Raw genomic sequence first — 16172 nt, 5'->3', positions numbered from 1 at the left:
AGCTGCTGGTAGAGGTGTTAGTGAGGCCAGCAGGGGGTGCTCACCCTGTGGTCTGTGGGGGTCCTAACACTCCAGTATTGTGATGGGGACACTATACTCTAATAAGCACTGTCCTTCGGATGAGACGTTAAACCGAGGTCTTGACTTTCTGTGGTCATAAAAAATTCCAGGATGTCCTTTGAAATCCTGGCCAATTTTCCGATTGGCCTCTGTCTATCTCCTAATCCAGGTGGATGCTGCACATTGGTGGTGGTTGAGGAGATTCCCCCTTCTATATGTGAAGCGCTTTGAGTACCCAGAAAAGCGCTATATAAATGTAACAAATTATTATTATTTATTATTATTAAAAACCTGGTCTAAAGTCAATGCCGCAGTATTTTTTGTGTTATTTAAAAAGCACGTTAGGAATATGCACCTATAGGCGGGTGCACAACGCGTGTACACTCTGCTTGCACACATTTAGAAATATTAAGGGTTAAAGGATTCCTCTCTGGAGAAGCGTTCAGTCTCTCCGCTCCAAATTCCGCCATGTAAATACCGAATCCGCCATGGTGCAAGTACAACTGGCTTTTAAAGGGAATGGGAGATGACTCTGATTGGTTTATTGCATGTTACGCCCAAAACACACCCATAACTCAATAAAGGGTTAGTTCACCCAAAAATGAAAATTTGACCCTCATGTCGTTCGACACCCGTAAGACCTCAGTTCATCTTCGGAACACAAATGAAGATATTTTAGTTGAAATCCGATGGCTCTGAAAGGCCTCCATTGGCACAATGCACTGTGCACTCTCAAGACCCATAAAAGGTACTAAAGACGTCGTTACAAAGTCCATCTCACTACAGTGGTTCTACAATAACTTTATGGAGCAACGAGAATAGTTTTTGTGCTCAAAAAACCCTAAATAACGACTTGTATAGAGATGACGATTTCAAAACACTGCATCATGAAGCTTCGAAGTGTTATGAATCAGCGAGTTGATTCAGCGGTTTGGATCACCAAAGTCACACGATTTCAGCAGTTTGGCGGTTTGACACACGATCCGAATCATGATTCGACTCGCTGATTCATAACACTTCGAAGTTATATAGTTTTCACTATATAAGTCGTTATTTAGGGTTTTTTTGAGCACAAAAACTTTTCTCGGTGCTTCATAAAGTTATTGTAGAACCACTGTAGTGAGATGGACTTTGCAACGACGTCTTTAGTACCATTGTGCCAATGGAGGCCTTTCTGAGCCATCGGATTTCAACTAAAATACAGAGGTGTCGAACGACATGAGGGTAAGTAATTAATGACAGAATTTTCATTTTTGGGCCATTCCTTTGTGCGCAGACTGTTTTTTCTGTCGTTAAACTAGCAAAAGTAGATTCGGACACACCCTAAGTGCACCTGCGCCATGCGCTTCAGACCATGCGCTCAGATCATTAAAATAGGGCCCTCTGTGTTCCTCTCAGGAGTCAAAACTACAGCGTTTGCATTTCCAACACAGCTTCGGTAGGTCTAATTGTTGGTCTACGGTTCCCAATGGACAACACGCACTGAAGTCATAGATTGTCACATTAAGGGCAAGTCTGAACAGTATTATGCCCACAGCGACTGCACAGTTTGATCATTTGGATCAATTGTAGATTGTTTATTTTTTTCCCCCAAGAAACCAATCAATCCACAGTGGACACGAAATGTTAGGAAAATTTCTAAAATATTTTTATTTACTGCAGCACATATACAGCTATTTTTCATTAGCTGAATGAAAATAATATAGACATACGAGAACAGAACATGATGGACTAAAATGGGGAACCATTTTATTCTCATATAAAAAACAAACAAAAAAAAAACCTTAAAAACCCTTCAAGATGTTCTGCTTTGGTATTTATGCTTGCTTAATAAAAGCAAAGCTTTGTTATAGCAGATAAGACAACAAGGCTTAGGACCAATTCCTGAGAACTTTTTTTAAATTGCAACACAACTCAAGGATATTGTGCATATTTACTAATGCTGGTTAAAAACCACTTACAGCATGACATCTCACAGAGAGTATAGCTGCACAATAACCCCCTTCAAATTCACAGTTCTATACCATTTTAGGCATCACACAACAGCATCAGGAACCAAAATGACCAAAAACAAGAACATTTTGGTCCATTGTTGTCCAGAATTACTTCTAAAGACAATCCTGCATTAGTGAGGCTTTAATTGTCTGATCTGTCATTGTTTACGTGCCTTCACAAATTAGGTGTAGGTCTTGTCAAATGCCAAGTCTCTGACCGACTAATAGTTATATGTTGCTGCTGCACTATTTTGAAATCAACCAGTTCCTCTCAAATGATACCAAATTTCTCTATATGGGTAAATGTGTAGTCCATGTTCCTGAGACATACTGTGAATTCAGTCTATTTCAGCATAGAACTATTTATCCTTCTTATCCTCCACGACCTCAGATAAATCCTCCTCCCTAAGAGTCTTCACTCGGGCCTCCATGTTGGTGATCCTCTGTTTGATCTTGTTCTGGCTGGCTGTCCAATCTGCCAAAAGACGAGCGAATTTAGTCTGCATCACATCTAAATTCGTCTCCAGCGTGCTGACCTTTTCCTCCAGGTCCTTTGGGTCGGCACCAGCTTTGGCCGCTTCCTCATCGATAAGATTGTCTTTCATCAGAATAGCCCTACCTTTCTCCTCTAGAGCCTTCTTGGCATCTGGATACTCAGTTAATGCTTCCATCAAGTCATCTTTCGAGAGTGCAAACAGATCAGAGTATCCCACACTGCGTATGTTAGCAGTCCTGCGGTTTCCGGCTTTACTTCCTTTGATGCCGAGGATGCTGATCTCGCCGAAGTAAGCACCATCACTGAGTACCACAAACTGCGTGACGCCATCGTCCGCCACTACAGCTAGTTTGCCTTCTTTGATAATGTACATCTCCCGCCCGATGTCGCCCTTCTTGCAGATGTAGTCGCCAGGACTGAAAACCTGCGGTTGAAGTTTAAGGACAAGCTCCACTAGAAGTCCTGCCTCGCAGTCCTGGAAGATACGCACCTTCCGAAGGGTTTCCAGATGCACGTTGATGGCGATCTCTGCCTTGAGTTTGTCTGGGAGGTTCTTGAGCACTTCCTTTTCATCGCAGGTCTTCTGTTCAGTCCAAAGGTAGTCAAACCACTTCACGACACGGGCCTCCAGGTCTTTGGTGACCTTTCGGAACTGCATGTACTGCTTGATTGAGTCAATCTTGGCCTGGAACTCTGCGCGGGATGCATTCATGTTGGAAATCATGGCACCAACGTTACCAACGATGGTGGCGAAAATGAGCACGCCAATGAGAAAATCAGAAACAACAAATAAATACTCAATGTCTCGGACAGGCGGTGGTGTCTCCCCGATTGTGGTGAGCGTTAGAGTGGACCAGTACAAGCAGTAGATGTACTTCCTGGCAAGACGGCCAAACTCAGGGTCACTGATGTTGGGGTACACCCAAGTATCTGATCCAAAGCCGATTGTTTTTGAGATGGCGAAAAAGATGCAGCCGTTCCAGTGGATGATGATAAGGATGTACAGGACCAGATTGCTGATGCGAAAGATGTTGGGGAAGTTGGTTCTGGTTTCAGTGCGGTCAAAGAACTCAAACAGACGAGCCATTTTGAAAAGCCGGTTAAATCTTAGTTCGGGATTGTTGTAGCCCACTTTCAGCATTATTATGTCTGTCGGTATCATGGAGAATATGTCAAATCTGAATTGCGGTGACTTTTTATAGTGTTCCAACAGCTTCTTAGATTCTCTCACCAGTAAGCCTTGCTCCAAGAAACCTGCGAAAACAATTTCAACATTTTTTATAGGATGTTATTTAGCACTGACAACAACTTTCCCTGTAGAGCAGTGATTTCAGAAGACATGTTCTGTAGTCTTGTAGGTTTTCATTAAAAAAACATAGTTATTGAATGAAAATAAAAAGAAATAGTGTGATTTTAGTTTACATCTTGATTTTATGTTCTCTGTAGCATTTTAATTTATAAACAGATTTATTCATTTAAATATTTTTAAGTCAGCCTGCAGCCCCTTTAGCAGTTTGCTGACCAACTGCTTTAGATGGATTTTTAGTTCATTCACTGTTAGTGAAATGTGACAAAGTGAACACTAACAGAGAAAATTTGAAGAATAATCTCACCTGTCCTTGATCTCACAAATGTGTCAAGGTAGTAGATGACATCTGATGTATAGTCCAGAACTATCCATAGGATGGTGTAATCATCCTGCAGCTCATTAAAACAGGATCTAAAAAAAAAGATCAGAACATAATTTAATTAGCATTAAATTAGAGCTCCACACAACAGCACCAGAATATGGGCCCTATTTTAACGATCTAAGCACATGGTCTAAAGCGTGTGACACAACGTCTAAAATGGTTGTCCCTATTCTCTTAATGAGTCATGGGTGTGTTTTGGGCATAACGTGCAATAAACCAATCAGAGTCTCACCTCCCATTCCCTTTAAAAGCCAGTTGCGCTCGCGCCATGGCTGATTCGCGATTTACATGGCGGAATTTGCAATTTACATGGCGGAATTTGCAATCTGTAAAACTGAATGCTTTTCCAGAGAGGAATCCTAAATGTTTGTGTGCTGCTGCGCATCCGTGTGTGTGTGTGTAATAAGCAGAGTGTACGCGTGTTGTGCACCAGCCTATAGTGGCATATTACTAACGTGCCCTTTAAATAACACAAAAAATACTGCGCAGTAGTTTTCAGTTGCCTCAAAATAGCAACGCGCCAACAATGAGCCTGAACACACCTCATTTTCAGACCATGGGTGCACAAATGGGCACTAGTGCATTTGCTATTTAAACAATGTGGAAATGGATGTGGAAATGTTAACTGCGTTGAGCTGAAATTAGCAAAAAGCAATTTTGCTTTTAAGTTCTAAATTAAGTGCAAAATTCTTTTAAGTACAAAATAATATTATATCTGGCTTGCTTAGTTGAGGGCACATAATATTCAACAAAATGATTGATCTGACTGCACTGACACTAATGGATAAGAACGGAACTGAGCTGGACGATGACATCACTGTTTTCTGAAGAACTGTTTTATAGATTAAATAAACTCATTTAATAATTGATGATCTTTACAACGGAACTGAATCAACACTGAACTGACTTCAGCTGAACAATGACACTATATTTTTTTTAGAGCTGCTTTACAGCCGAAATGAGCTCTGTTTGCATCATTAAATCATTTTACTACTGTACTTACTTCACTGTAAAGCTGCTTTGAAACAATCTGTATTTTAAAGTGCTATATAAATAAAGATATTTCTAAATATAGTTTTCTTGTTTGTTTGATAATTAGCTGTGATATCCCCATTTAAAAAAATAATATTTAAATGTTTGAATATAATATATTTTATATTAATATATTTTAATTAGGGGTGTAACGGTACAAAAAAAATTGACAGTTCGGTACGTACCTCGGTTTTGAAGTCACAGTTCGGTACAGCAGTTTTACAAAATTGCTTTTTATTTATTTTTATTAAACAGTGGTTTACTGAAAAAAATTGTGTCTGTCCTTAAATGAATTAAATTATAACTAATAGTTTCTTAAAGATAATGCTGTTACTGTAACGCATTACTGTAATATTAAAGGTTAACAGAGCCCACACTATTAGCCTAAATTCAGTTGCTATTTATTTTTTAGATATAATAATCAACACTCAAATAACAAATTGTATGCAAACATGTAAACTTCACAGGCAGTTTTTGCATTAACTTCTAAATCTAATTATAAAATTATGTTTTTTCTCCAATTCGTTGTTGAAATATAATCATTTATACACAGTGGCTGTCATTTTCATGACAGATTTATTTAAACATACATTAAATAATCAAGACATCACTAACAGGTTAAGTAGAATATAATGAATATATAGGCTAATATAGTATATTTAGCAAAAGAGTTCACAGCTGTGGACACTGAATGACTTCTGAGGTAAATGTAATGCTACGTGACATTGTTTACAAGCTGTTTTATTGACGTCTTTCCACCGTTGAAACAGTGATTGAGCGATTACACCACAAATTATACGTTTCAGTAAGTTATCCTCAACATACCTTAAGATGTTAATTCATGTTTATTCTTTAGGAAGAGATGATCGCATTCACTCGCGTGCAGCCGCTTGAACTGACGCAAATATAGCCTATGATCAGTCACGTCACATTAAAGAGCGTCAAAACGGCATTTATCGTTTGAATTTCGTGATAAAATGGACAGAATAATTAATATGTTGGGAACTCTGAAGTTCCGGAAGCCCTGTACCAAAACGGTTCGGTATGAAATGTGTACCGTTACACCCTTCATTTTAATAAATAACATGCAAAATAATGGAAATTCTAAAATGTAAAATTACCTGGTAACAAGCATCATTAGGTTGTAGAAGACAGGTATTGCTACAATGGTCAGCCAGTGGTAGTACAGATCTGTCGCTGGATCCATTATCCAAACATGTTTTCTAAAAAAAAAAAAAAAATGTACACAAAGTTCAGGACTGAACAAAGAACTACATTTCATTGCATTTAATCTAGATAAAATACTCACGGTTTCTCCTCTTCCTTCTTTTTGTCATCCTTTTTGTCATCTTTCTTTTCGTCTTTCTTCTCATCTTTCTTTTCGTCTTTCTTCTCATCTTTCTTCTCATCTTTTTTCTCCTCTTTCTTCTCATCCTTTTTTGGTTCTTCTTTCTTCTCATCTTTCTTTATCTCCCTGTCGTCCTTTTTGCTGCGTTAAAATGACAATTGATATTTAGTTTGTCGCAATTAGCATAATGTACTTTAGCACAACATGTAAGAATGTAACTTTCCCACATACTCGTCTGTATTGTTGCAGTTGTTCATATTCAGAGTTGCAAGAGGCCAATGATTTGCATTGTTGTTGAAGCTGTAAAGACAACAATATCGTAAATAGTCTTATTCCTGTAATTTGGTTAGAAATAAAACATGAAATTCTAAAACATTATAAAACATGCACTTCATAATCAAAAACAGTTTTTTTTTAAATAATTTTACCACGGTTAATTGCTGCGTGGGAAAAGTGCATTTTTCCCCAAAAAAATCCTTAACTGTGGTAAAAGCATAGCCTCTTACTGCCAGGCCCAGATGAAATCTACATTGGATTTACAATTGGATTTAAATGGATCTGCTAAATGGATTCAAATGTGTTCAACAGATTTAATTGGAGCTGAGAGTACTATGTTCTTTTTGGTAGTTAAAAGCATTATCAAATTAAAAGTATTTACTAAATGATCACGCAAGGAGAGAGAGATGTAAAGAACTTTGAATTCTGTGTTAATCTGTGGAGTTCTGCATTGTCAGGTTGTGGGCCTACAGAATGTTGCACGCTTATAGCTATATGTAATGCATTTAAGTAGCAGTATCTTCCACTAGACTAGCAATATAACCAGAACCATCATCAGGAGTGGTTGTGGTTCGAATACTAGGACAGAAGAAAGTGAGAGTGTGACAGACAGCAGAGGATTATAAGTTGACTGTCAGCACATCCTCTCTTGCTGTTTTGAGAAATGCACTTAATCTCACCATAGATCAAGGGAGGGGCAGTACATTAGGGCTGATTATGTTTCCTCTCAAAGTATGTTGGAAATGTTTTGTCTAAATTTGGTCACACCTTCTGTAGACAAACAATATATATATATTGTCAGCGGCTATTTGTAAATTGCACTAAGTGCAAATAGCGACAGAGCAAATGGGGGCAGATACTATTTGCACCTCACTGTATTGCAGTATATTATAAAACAGATAACAATATATTTAGTGTTCATGATTAATCAAATAATAAATGGATGCTGCCTTATTGGGGCATTACTTCTCCCTGTCCCTAAAGCCCTCCCCTACATCTACCCTAATCCTACCAGTTAAACACTTTATTCCCACTAATGAGAAAATGCTTCCCAGCCAAAAATTAGTTTTTACAGATTTATAGGGGGTGCTATTACGCATCTTCTGAACGAGTACTGAATCTCCTGATCAAAACACAGGCGAAGAAGAAGCAGAAACAAGCGATATGTAATCATATATATATATATAGGCCTATGTAACATAATGCGATCATCAACAATCCAATTCCCTCCCTGGCAGTTGGAGGAAGGGCATTGGTTTGGTTTCAAATAGAACATTTGGTGTCAGTTGGAGATGATTTATCCTTCTCCTTCTGGAGTTCCTCAGGGGTCCCTGTTGGGGCCAATTTTATCTTCATTTACATTTTCACTGCTTTGTACTAGTATACAGATCATTTGCAGTTATACTTATCACTGGGATCTTATGATCTGTCAAGCTTAGATGTCCTCAAGGCATGCTTAGGAGACATAAAAAACGGGATGGCTTGTAATTTTTTGCAGTTAAATTCTAATAAAACCGAAGTAGTGATATTTGGTCAGGGCTCTAATTAAAGTAAGATTGAGTCAGCTCTTAATTACATCTTTCCCAATATTCAATGTTCAATCTTGTTTTTATCAGTTAAGAAATATTTTCAAGTTGAGACAGATTTAACATTTTAAATATACAGATTTATTCATGCTTTTATTTAATTTTGTCTGGATTATTGTAATGCCCTGTTTTCTTCTTTAAATCAAAGTACTCTATCACGGCTTCAATTGGTACAAAATGCTGCTGCTAGATTACTGACTAGATATTTTAATCACATCACTCCAGTTTTAGCCTCACTGCATTGGCTACCAATTCATAGCTAGGATACTTTTTAAGGTATTAATATTGACATATAAAGCGCTTCATGGTTTTTAGCAGTACTCTATCACGGCTTCAATTGGTACAAAATGCTGCTGCTAGATTAATGACTCAAAGTAGATATTTTAATCACATCACTCCAGTTTTAGCCTCACTGCATTGGCTACCAATTCATAGCTAGGATAGTTTTTAAGTTTTTTTTACATTGTACTTACATTTAAAAAATGACCTGCATGTAATTACATCTGTAATTAATTTCTGTAGTTACATTAATAATTACTTACTCCTAACCCTACCCTTAAACTTGCCCATACCACCACACCTGTGCCTAACTTTAGTGTTGATAAAAAACTTTTTGTTGTTGTTGTTGTTGTTTAAAAGCAGAGGGTCTGTTCTTTCTTTTTATATATTGCATGTTCAGATATTCATACAACAAAATATTCTGGGGGCCATGAACATTTTTGTGAAAATTATCAAAAACACTGTCGGGGAATAGCCAACTTTAAAAAAATGCTGACGGAGAAAGAGATAAATATGAATTTTCCACTTTTCAAAAATGTCCATACTTTTTATTTGAAATAAATGCTTCTCCAAGCTGATATGCGATGATAAAAGTAGAAGAATAAGTTCGGAAAAAGACAAATTCTAATTCAAATTCAGGTCGGTCGCATCAAAAGCTAACACCACCCGCATAAAGGCCGTGACACAACAAGCTAACTGCTTAATTTTTTCAGATGCCCTCTGTTTTGTTTTGTTTGTTTGTTTGTTTGTTTGTTTTTTTGGGGGGGGGGCATGTTGAATCGCCGTCAGGCCATCGGTAACAGAGAGAACTCTGATTGGCTGTTCAGCTTAGCGAACGAGTCAGTGCACAAGAATAAAAGCGAAAGTGATGAAAGCAAGCGAAGAAGTCAAGACAGTACAGACAGAAGGCTGTTAGAATTTCACGTCACCTTACATGAGCATTCAATGCACAAATACTTTTTTCACAATAACATGAGCCGACTGGAATGGAGAAAGTGATCAGCGTGATTGATATTCAAAATGGTAAGCAAGTTCTGCTTTGTTTACGGTTTGTATATCTGCAGTCCTAGTTTAGGTTTAGTGTAAATTAGTTCAAGTAGTGTCTTAAGTTAGTGTAAATTGCATCTGGCAGCAAGGTATAAATAAACACTCTGATATAATACTCTATATACAACTAAAATGTTGGAAGCTTGTTTCCGCCACGGAAGAAAAAGATTAAAAAGATTTCACAATAATATTTTTTTCTGTGGTGGAAACAAGTTTCCATAAAAATGCATGGTGATTATTTTATTTCAAATTTACTTTCAACTTTGCTAATGTGTACAAATATTTTTTGGAGGCCACTGTGTACATGGATGCATTTTCACTCACTTCCTCTTGCGCAGTTGGTCCTGCCCTCTGTCGTCCAATGATGCATCCTTTTGCATGTCTTCAGACTCCTCTGCTATCGTAACAGAATCACTACATTCCGAAGCTTTACATTTGGTAGACCTTCCTCCAAACCTCGGAATGAACTGGGACATCCTGAAAGTGAATGTACGTTGGCTTATTAAAATCACTTATGATGCACAAACAATTCTCAAATCTCCATCAGAGCAAAAGATCAAATCACCTGCCCATTAGTCCGCGAGGTGGCTGATCACTGCAAAAGAGACAAATACACACCGAATGAAATATAAGAACTTAAATGAATTCATCAAATTGTTCTAGATTCAAAATAATGATTGATTTGTATATTTTGATATTGATTGCGGTATATCCTCAGACCTTTCTCCTCTCTCGATCCATTCAATAGCTGGCTCAGGAGTGAAGGCGGATCTTCGTGAAGGGTATGACTGTTCGGTGCAGATTTTAGCCATTTTCTTTCCTGTTAGGCCATTCACTGCAATTGGATCACATCTGGAGCGTTTGTGTAATCACTCCTGTAAACTGAATGCACTTCTATTAGTGAACATATGTATTTCCTCGTGCACAGTGGTTCTAACCCATTATGTCACATAAACAATGTTCAAATTCACAAATAAATAGTATTACAGCTAAGTTTAGATGTAAAAGTGATGCATTTTCACATTGCAACACTTTGACTATTTTTGTCTCCAAAAGATTAAAAGTAAATCCTTGTTCTATTTTAAGAATGGACAGAAGGATAATGGATCCTATATACATGCTAAACAGATGTAAGTGTCTGCTCTATAAATACACTGCAGCTTAATTGCCAAGTGGGATCAGGAGCGTCTTCCAGGAAGATGAGCTGTTTTAAGACAAAAAGAGCCTGTGGTTTCTGATTGGCAGGGAGGTAAACATGCTGTAACTGGGGATTCCCTTAGCCAAACATACTAGGATCAAACCTGCAAGTGCTTAAACTTAAAAAATAAAAAATAAAAAAAAATATTAAAGTTTGTTTTAACCTCGCTGAATATTTATTTCCTCTGTATGTAGCTATTTTGATAGAAAATGCCTTTTTGTTTCTCTAATTTTATCTTGCAATTCTGACTTTATTTCTCGCATCTCTGTTTATATCTCGCAATTCTGACTTTATTTCTCACATCTCTGAGTTTATATCTCGCAATTCTGACTTTATTTCTTGCAATTCTGACTTTATTTCTTGCAACTCTGAGTTTATATATTGCAAATCTGACTTTATTTCTCGCAATTCTGACTTTATTTCTTGCAACTCTGAGTTTATATCTCGCAATTCTGACTTTATTTCTTGCAACTCTGAGTTTATATCTCGCAATTTTGACTTTATTTCTTGCAACTCTTGAGTTTATATCCTGCAATTCTGACTTTATTTCTCTCAACTCTTGAGTTTATATTCTGCAATTTTGACTTTATTTCTTGCAACTCTGAGTTTATATCCTGCAATTCTGACTTTATATCTCGCAATTCTGACTTTATTTCTTGCAACTCTGAGTTTATATCTTGCAATTCTGACTTTATATCTCGCAATTCTGACTTTATTTCTTGCAACTCTGAGTTTATATCCTGCAATTCTGACTTTATTTCTTGCAACTCTGAGTTTATATCTTGCAATTCTGACTTTATATCTCGCAATTCTGACTTTATTTCTTGCAACTCTGAGTTTATATCTTGCAATTCTGACTTTATATCTCGCAATTCTGACTTTATTTCTTGCAACTCTGAGTTTATATCCTGCAATTCTGACTTTATTTCTTGCAACTCTGAGTTTATATCTCGCAATTTTGACTTTATTTCTTGCAACTCTTGAGTTTATATCCTGCAATTCTGACTTTATTTCTCTCAACTCTTGAGTTTATATCCTGCTATTCTGACTTTATATCTCGCAATTGAGTTTATTTCTTGCAATTCTGACTTTATATCTCGCAATTCTGAGTTGATATCTCGCAATTCTGACTTTATTTCTTGCAACTCTGAGTTTATCTCACAATTCTGACTTTATTTCTTGCAACTCTTGAGTTTATATCCTGCAATTCTGACTTTATTTCTCTCAACTCTTGAGTTTATATCCTGCTATTCTGACTTTATATCTCGCAACTGAGTTTATATCTTGCAATTCTGACTTTATATCTCGCAATTCTGACTTTATTTCTTGCAACTCTGAGTTTATATCCTGCAATTCTGACTTTATTTCTCTCAACTCTGAGTTTATATCCTGCTATTCTGACTTTATATCTCGCAATTCTGACTTTATATCTCGCAATTTTGACTTTATTTCTTGCAACTCTTGAGTTGATATCTCGCAATTCTGACTTTATTTCTTGCAACTCTGAGTTTATATCCTGCAATTCTGACTTATTTCTCGCAACTGAGTTTATATCTCACAATTCTGACTTTATTTCTCGTAACTCTGAGTTTATATCTCGCAATTCTGACTTTATATCTCGCAACTCTTGTTTTTATCTCGCAATTCTGACTTTATTTATCGCAACTGAGTTTATAACTCGCATTTGTTGCATTTCTCAAAATTGTGAGATATAAACTTGCAATTGCGAGTTATAAAGTCCAATTCTGAAGAAAATTCAGAAAATGTCAGGATCTCACAATTTTGACATTTTCTTAATTGCGAGTTTATATCTCACTAGATATAAACTCACAATTGCGTGTTAAAAAAATCAGAATTGCGAGATAAAAACTTGTAATTCTGAGGGAAAAGGTCAGAATTGCGAGATATAAACTCTGTTTATATTCTGACTTTATAACACGCAATTGCGAGTTAATATCACGCAAATTTGAGAATTGTGAGACGTAAACTCACAATTGCGAGACAAAATAAAAATTCGGTGATAAAAAAGATGCATACTGCCGAAAACAAGCTTCCATAGTAATCACTCGTCTACAGCTCCACTCCTGGTTTTCCATTTTCCCCTCTGCACTAGCTAGTGGCATTAGAGAGAAACCCTGTTATGAGCAATATTGGAGCCAAGGAAAACGTGGCCGCTCTGATTTCAATAACCTGCACCGAGCTGCAGATAAAATCAGACACAAAAACACAGATGCTTCGACTTTCATAACAAACTCTCCTTATCTAAACTCTACTCTGAAAACATACAAGCGGATTGATACAAACAGTAGCTGTTTTCATCCATCTATTTTTATGCGCATTTTGGGATATCGCATAAAAAAAAAACGCTTTATGGAAAAACGCATGCGCTCAATTGAGGTGGATAATTTTTTTATCTGGTAAAAAAAGCACGATGGAAACACATTTACCGAATAATTAGGTGTGCTCAACTTAAAGCAACGCTGCACACGTTCTATGACATGCGATTAGAGAGCAGATGGGAGCGTTTGCTTTCGAATCGCTATTGCAATACTTTGATGCCATTCACAGATCGGTCTGTGCAGCGTCGCTTCAAGTCGAGCACACCTAATTCCTCGACACACATCAAAAAAAGTAATGTGATATGGGATAGATCTCATTGTACAGCATCTGAAATGTTTTTTTGGTCCTTCTGAAATGGCCTGAGCCAAACTCTGTCATCAAAGTGGTTTGATATAATTACCTCCCAGAACTGTGCATTCCCAAACACCAGGCATCCGCCTCCGAACGCAAGATAAAATGACCGTGTTTATTAGTCTATGCGCTCTGAGGTGTTGTCATTTATTTATTATAGATATGAAAAAAGACCTACAGTGGCTTCTCATACTGCAGAAACTTCCATTTTTCTTAGTGATAATTTGCAATATTTTCTCAGAAAGTGACGATTTTGATCTCTTTAACCCAATGGATGGAAACATTTATTCACAAATATTTTATACCACTTTTATACCACGATTTTGCAGTTGAAGTTAAATTACGAACTTTGGAAAAGTCCCAGTGTTGTTTTAGGCTATTATCGTATCGTATCATCATATCATATCAATCATATCATATCAGCGCTTTTGTAATTCCACTTGACCAATCAAAATTGAGGACCAAATCTAGGTGTTTGGGAATTCAAGCAATTAAATAACTGCTACATATAGAAAATAGAAAATACTACAACCGAATCACACTCATTGTTGCCTTAGTTTCTTTGGTTACACTTTATTTTAAGGCGTCCGTGTTACACTGTAATTACATTTAAGTACTGAGAAATATCAATTAACTACATGTACTAACTATAGGGTTAGGATTTGGTTCAGGTTTGGTTTAGGGTTAGTTGCATGTAATTATGCATAATTTTACAGTTATTACTATAGTAACTACATGTAACATTTGTAACAGTGACACTGTAAAATAAAGTGCTACCGTTTCTTTACCTGTAGCATTTGATGAGAAACTGCGTAACCTCCCGATGCAAATTAATCCACAGGACTTTCTTCTTCACATCAGTGAAATCCTATTCCACAAAACCTTCAGGTTCAGAGATATTCACATGATTTGAACTTTACTGCAAGAAGAAAACGCGAAGGCCGTGTCCTGTCGAACTCAAAGCGTGAAGTAGCTCTCGGGTGGATGATGGCACAAATCTTGCTCTGTCTCCACCTGCCAAGAAAGGGGACAGTGTTAGACTTCACTTGCGGAGAACATCCAACTACTCCTCCCCACTCCACACACGGCCAATAATAGCACTCTGTCACTGAGAGTATGCCAAGACTTTAGAGTACAAAACACCGGAGTCTTAGAACAGTACATAGTAAATAAATTAAATTAAATTAAATTAATATCCTTGGAATAAATGTAAAGGCAATATAAATAATAACAATAATTAAACTGGCAGTTTATCATATTGCTAATAAGTCTTGTTGGGAACTATAAAAGATTTACATTTATTTTTGTGCTATCCTGAAATATATTCTAACAATTCTGAAAAAAAAAGACGAAAAAAAATATATATAATATAAATTATAACAATATAATCCCATCTCAGCTTCAGTTAATGGACTTGGCTCATCACAAGCAGTGGCTTGCTTTCAGTTACAGTAGCAAGACATCCATGTTTCACTAATGATTTAGGTTAACAAATAATTGTTTTGTCTGTGTAGTTAATAAACTTCTGTTTAATCATCTTACAACGATGGCAACACATAATACTACCAAAACAGTTTATGCTGTTTTGCCACCTTTAACCTTTGTTAACACTTTCTACACTCCCCTCCACCCTCAAAATGGTTTGGGCCATAAACCTGTAAGCATTCCTCTAGGAAACCTTGCATACTACTGCTTTACCATGAAAAGATCAAGTCCCGACCAATCCCCGGAATCTGCTTGGTTTAGGCAGGCTGTTGAACAGTCATAATCTGGGTTTACCCACTAATGCTCTTTCTTGGACCCAGTGTTAAGAAGCTGGCAGACACAGTTGACGAGGGACGTCTATCTATCTATCTATCTATCTATCTATCTATCTATCTATCTATCTATCTATCTATCTATCTATCTATCTATCTATCTATCTATCTATCTATCTATCTATCTATCTATCTATCTATCTATCTATCTATCTATCTATCTATCTGTCTGTCTGTCTGTCTGTCTGTCTGTCTGTCTGTCTGTCTGTCTGTCTGTCTGTCTGTCTGTCTGTCTGTCTGTCTGTCTGTCTGTCTGTCTGTCTGTCTGTCTGTCTGTCTGTCTGTCTGTCTGTCTGTCTGTCTGTCTGTCTGTCTGTCTGTCTGTCTGTCTGTCTGTCTGTCTGTCTAAAAACTGTTTTATCAAAAGGTGTGATGAAGTTACGACACAGCCACGAGGTTCTGGCCTATAGAACAGAGTTTGCTACCAATACAGTCAATGTTCTCACTGTACCACATGACTGAATCTATACTGTAGTTGACGTTATAAGGGTGAGTTACAGTGATGCGTCAGTCTCTACCATGGTAATCTGTTCACACATGTATCACATGGCATACATACAATGTAAAATGCTGTATCTGATGCCATCCGTATCCCTTCTTCTGATTTCTGGTCAGTCTGATGTTACACCATCATTGACTTCTCATTCTGCTCTATGC

General features: G+C 37.1%; 1 protein-coding gene across 1 annotated transcript; it reads right to left on the bottom strand.

Moving 5' to 3' along the window:
- Positions 1-1688: 1688 nt before the first annotated feature.
- LOC307124362 (cyclic nucleotide-gated channel alpha-3) lies at positions 1689-14726 on the bottom strand. The gene is made up of 9 exons (XM_079813509.1): positions 14487-14726; positions 10530-10691; positions 10375-10404; positions 10134-10286; positions 6853-6921; positions 6583-6762; positions 6395-6496; positions 4164-4270; positions 1689-3804 (listed from the first exon to the last, which is right to left on the bottom strand). Exons 2-9 carry the CDS (start codon positions 10619-10621, stop codon positions 2414-2416), a joined length of 2124 nt encoding a protein of 707 aa, XP_079669635.1. The 5' UTR covers positions 10622-10691; positions 14487-14726; the 3' UTR covers positions 1689-2413.
- Between the last annotated feature and the right edge of the window lie 1446 nt (positions 14727-16172).

Source organism: Gobio gobio, assembly GCF_949357685.1.
Source record: "Gobio gobio genome assembly, chromosome: 3".
Lineage (NCBI taxonomy): Eukaryota > Metazoa > Chordata > Actinopteri > Cypriniformes > Gobionidae > Gobio > Gobio gobio.
This window is presented reverse-complemented; position numbering and strand designations above follow the sequence as displayed.

Coding starts and splice junctions, on each gene's coding strand:
- LOC307124362 (XM_079813509.1), bottom strand. CDS start 10,621: ATGGCTAAAATCTGCACCGAACAGTCATACCCTTCACGAAGATCCGCC. Junction 10,405..10,529: donor TGGATCGAGAGAGGAGAAAG/GTCTGAGGATAT, acceptor TCTCTTTTGCAG/TGATCAGCCACCTCGCGGAC. Junction 4,271..6,394: donor CTAATGATGCTTGTTACCAG/GTAATTTTACAT, acceptor CTTTTTTTTTAG/ATCCTGTTTTAATGAGCTGC.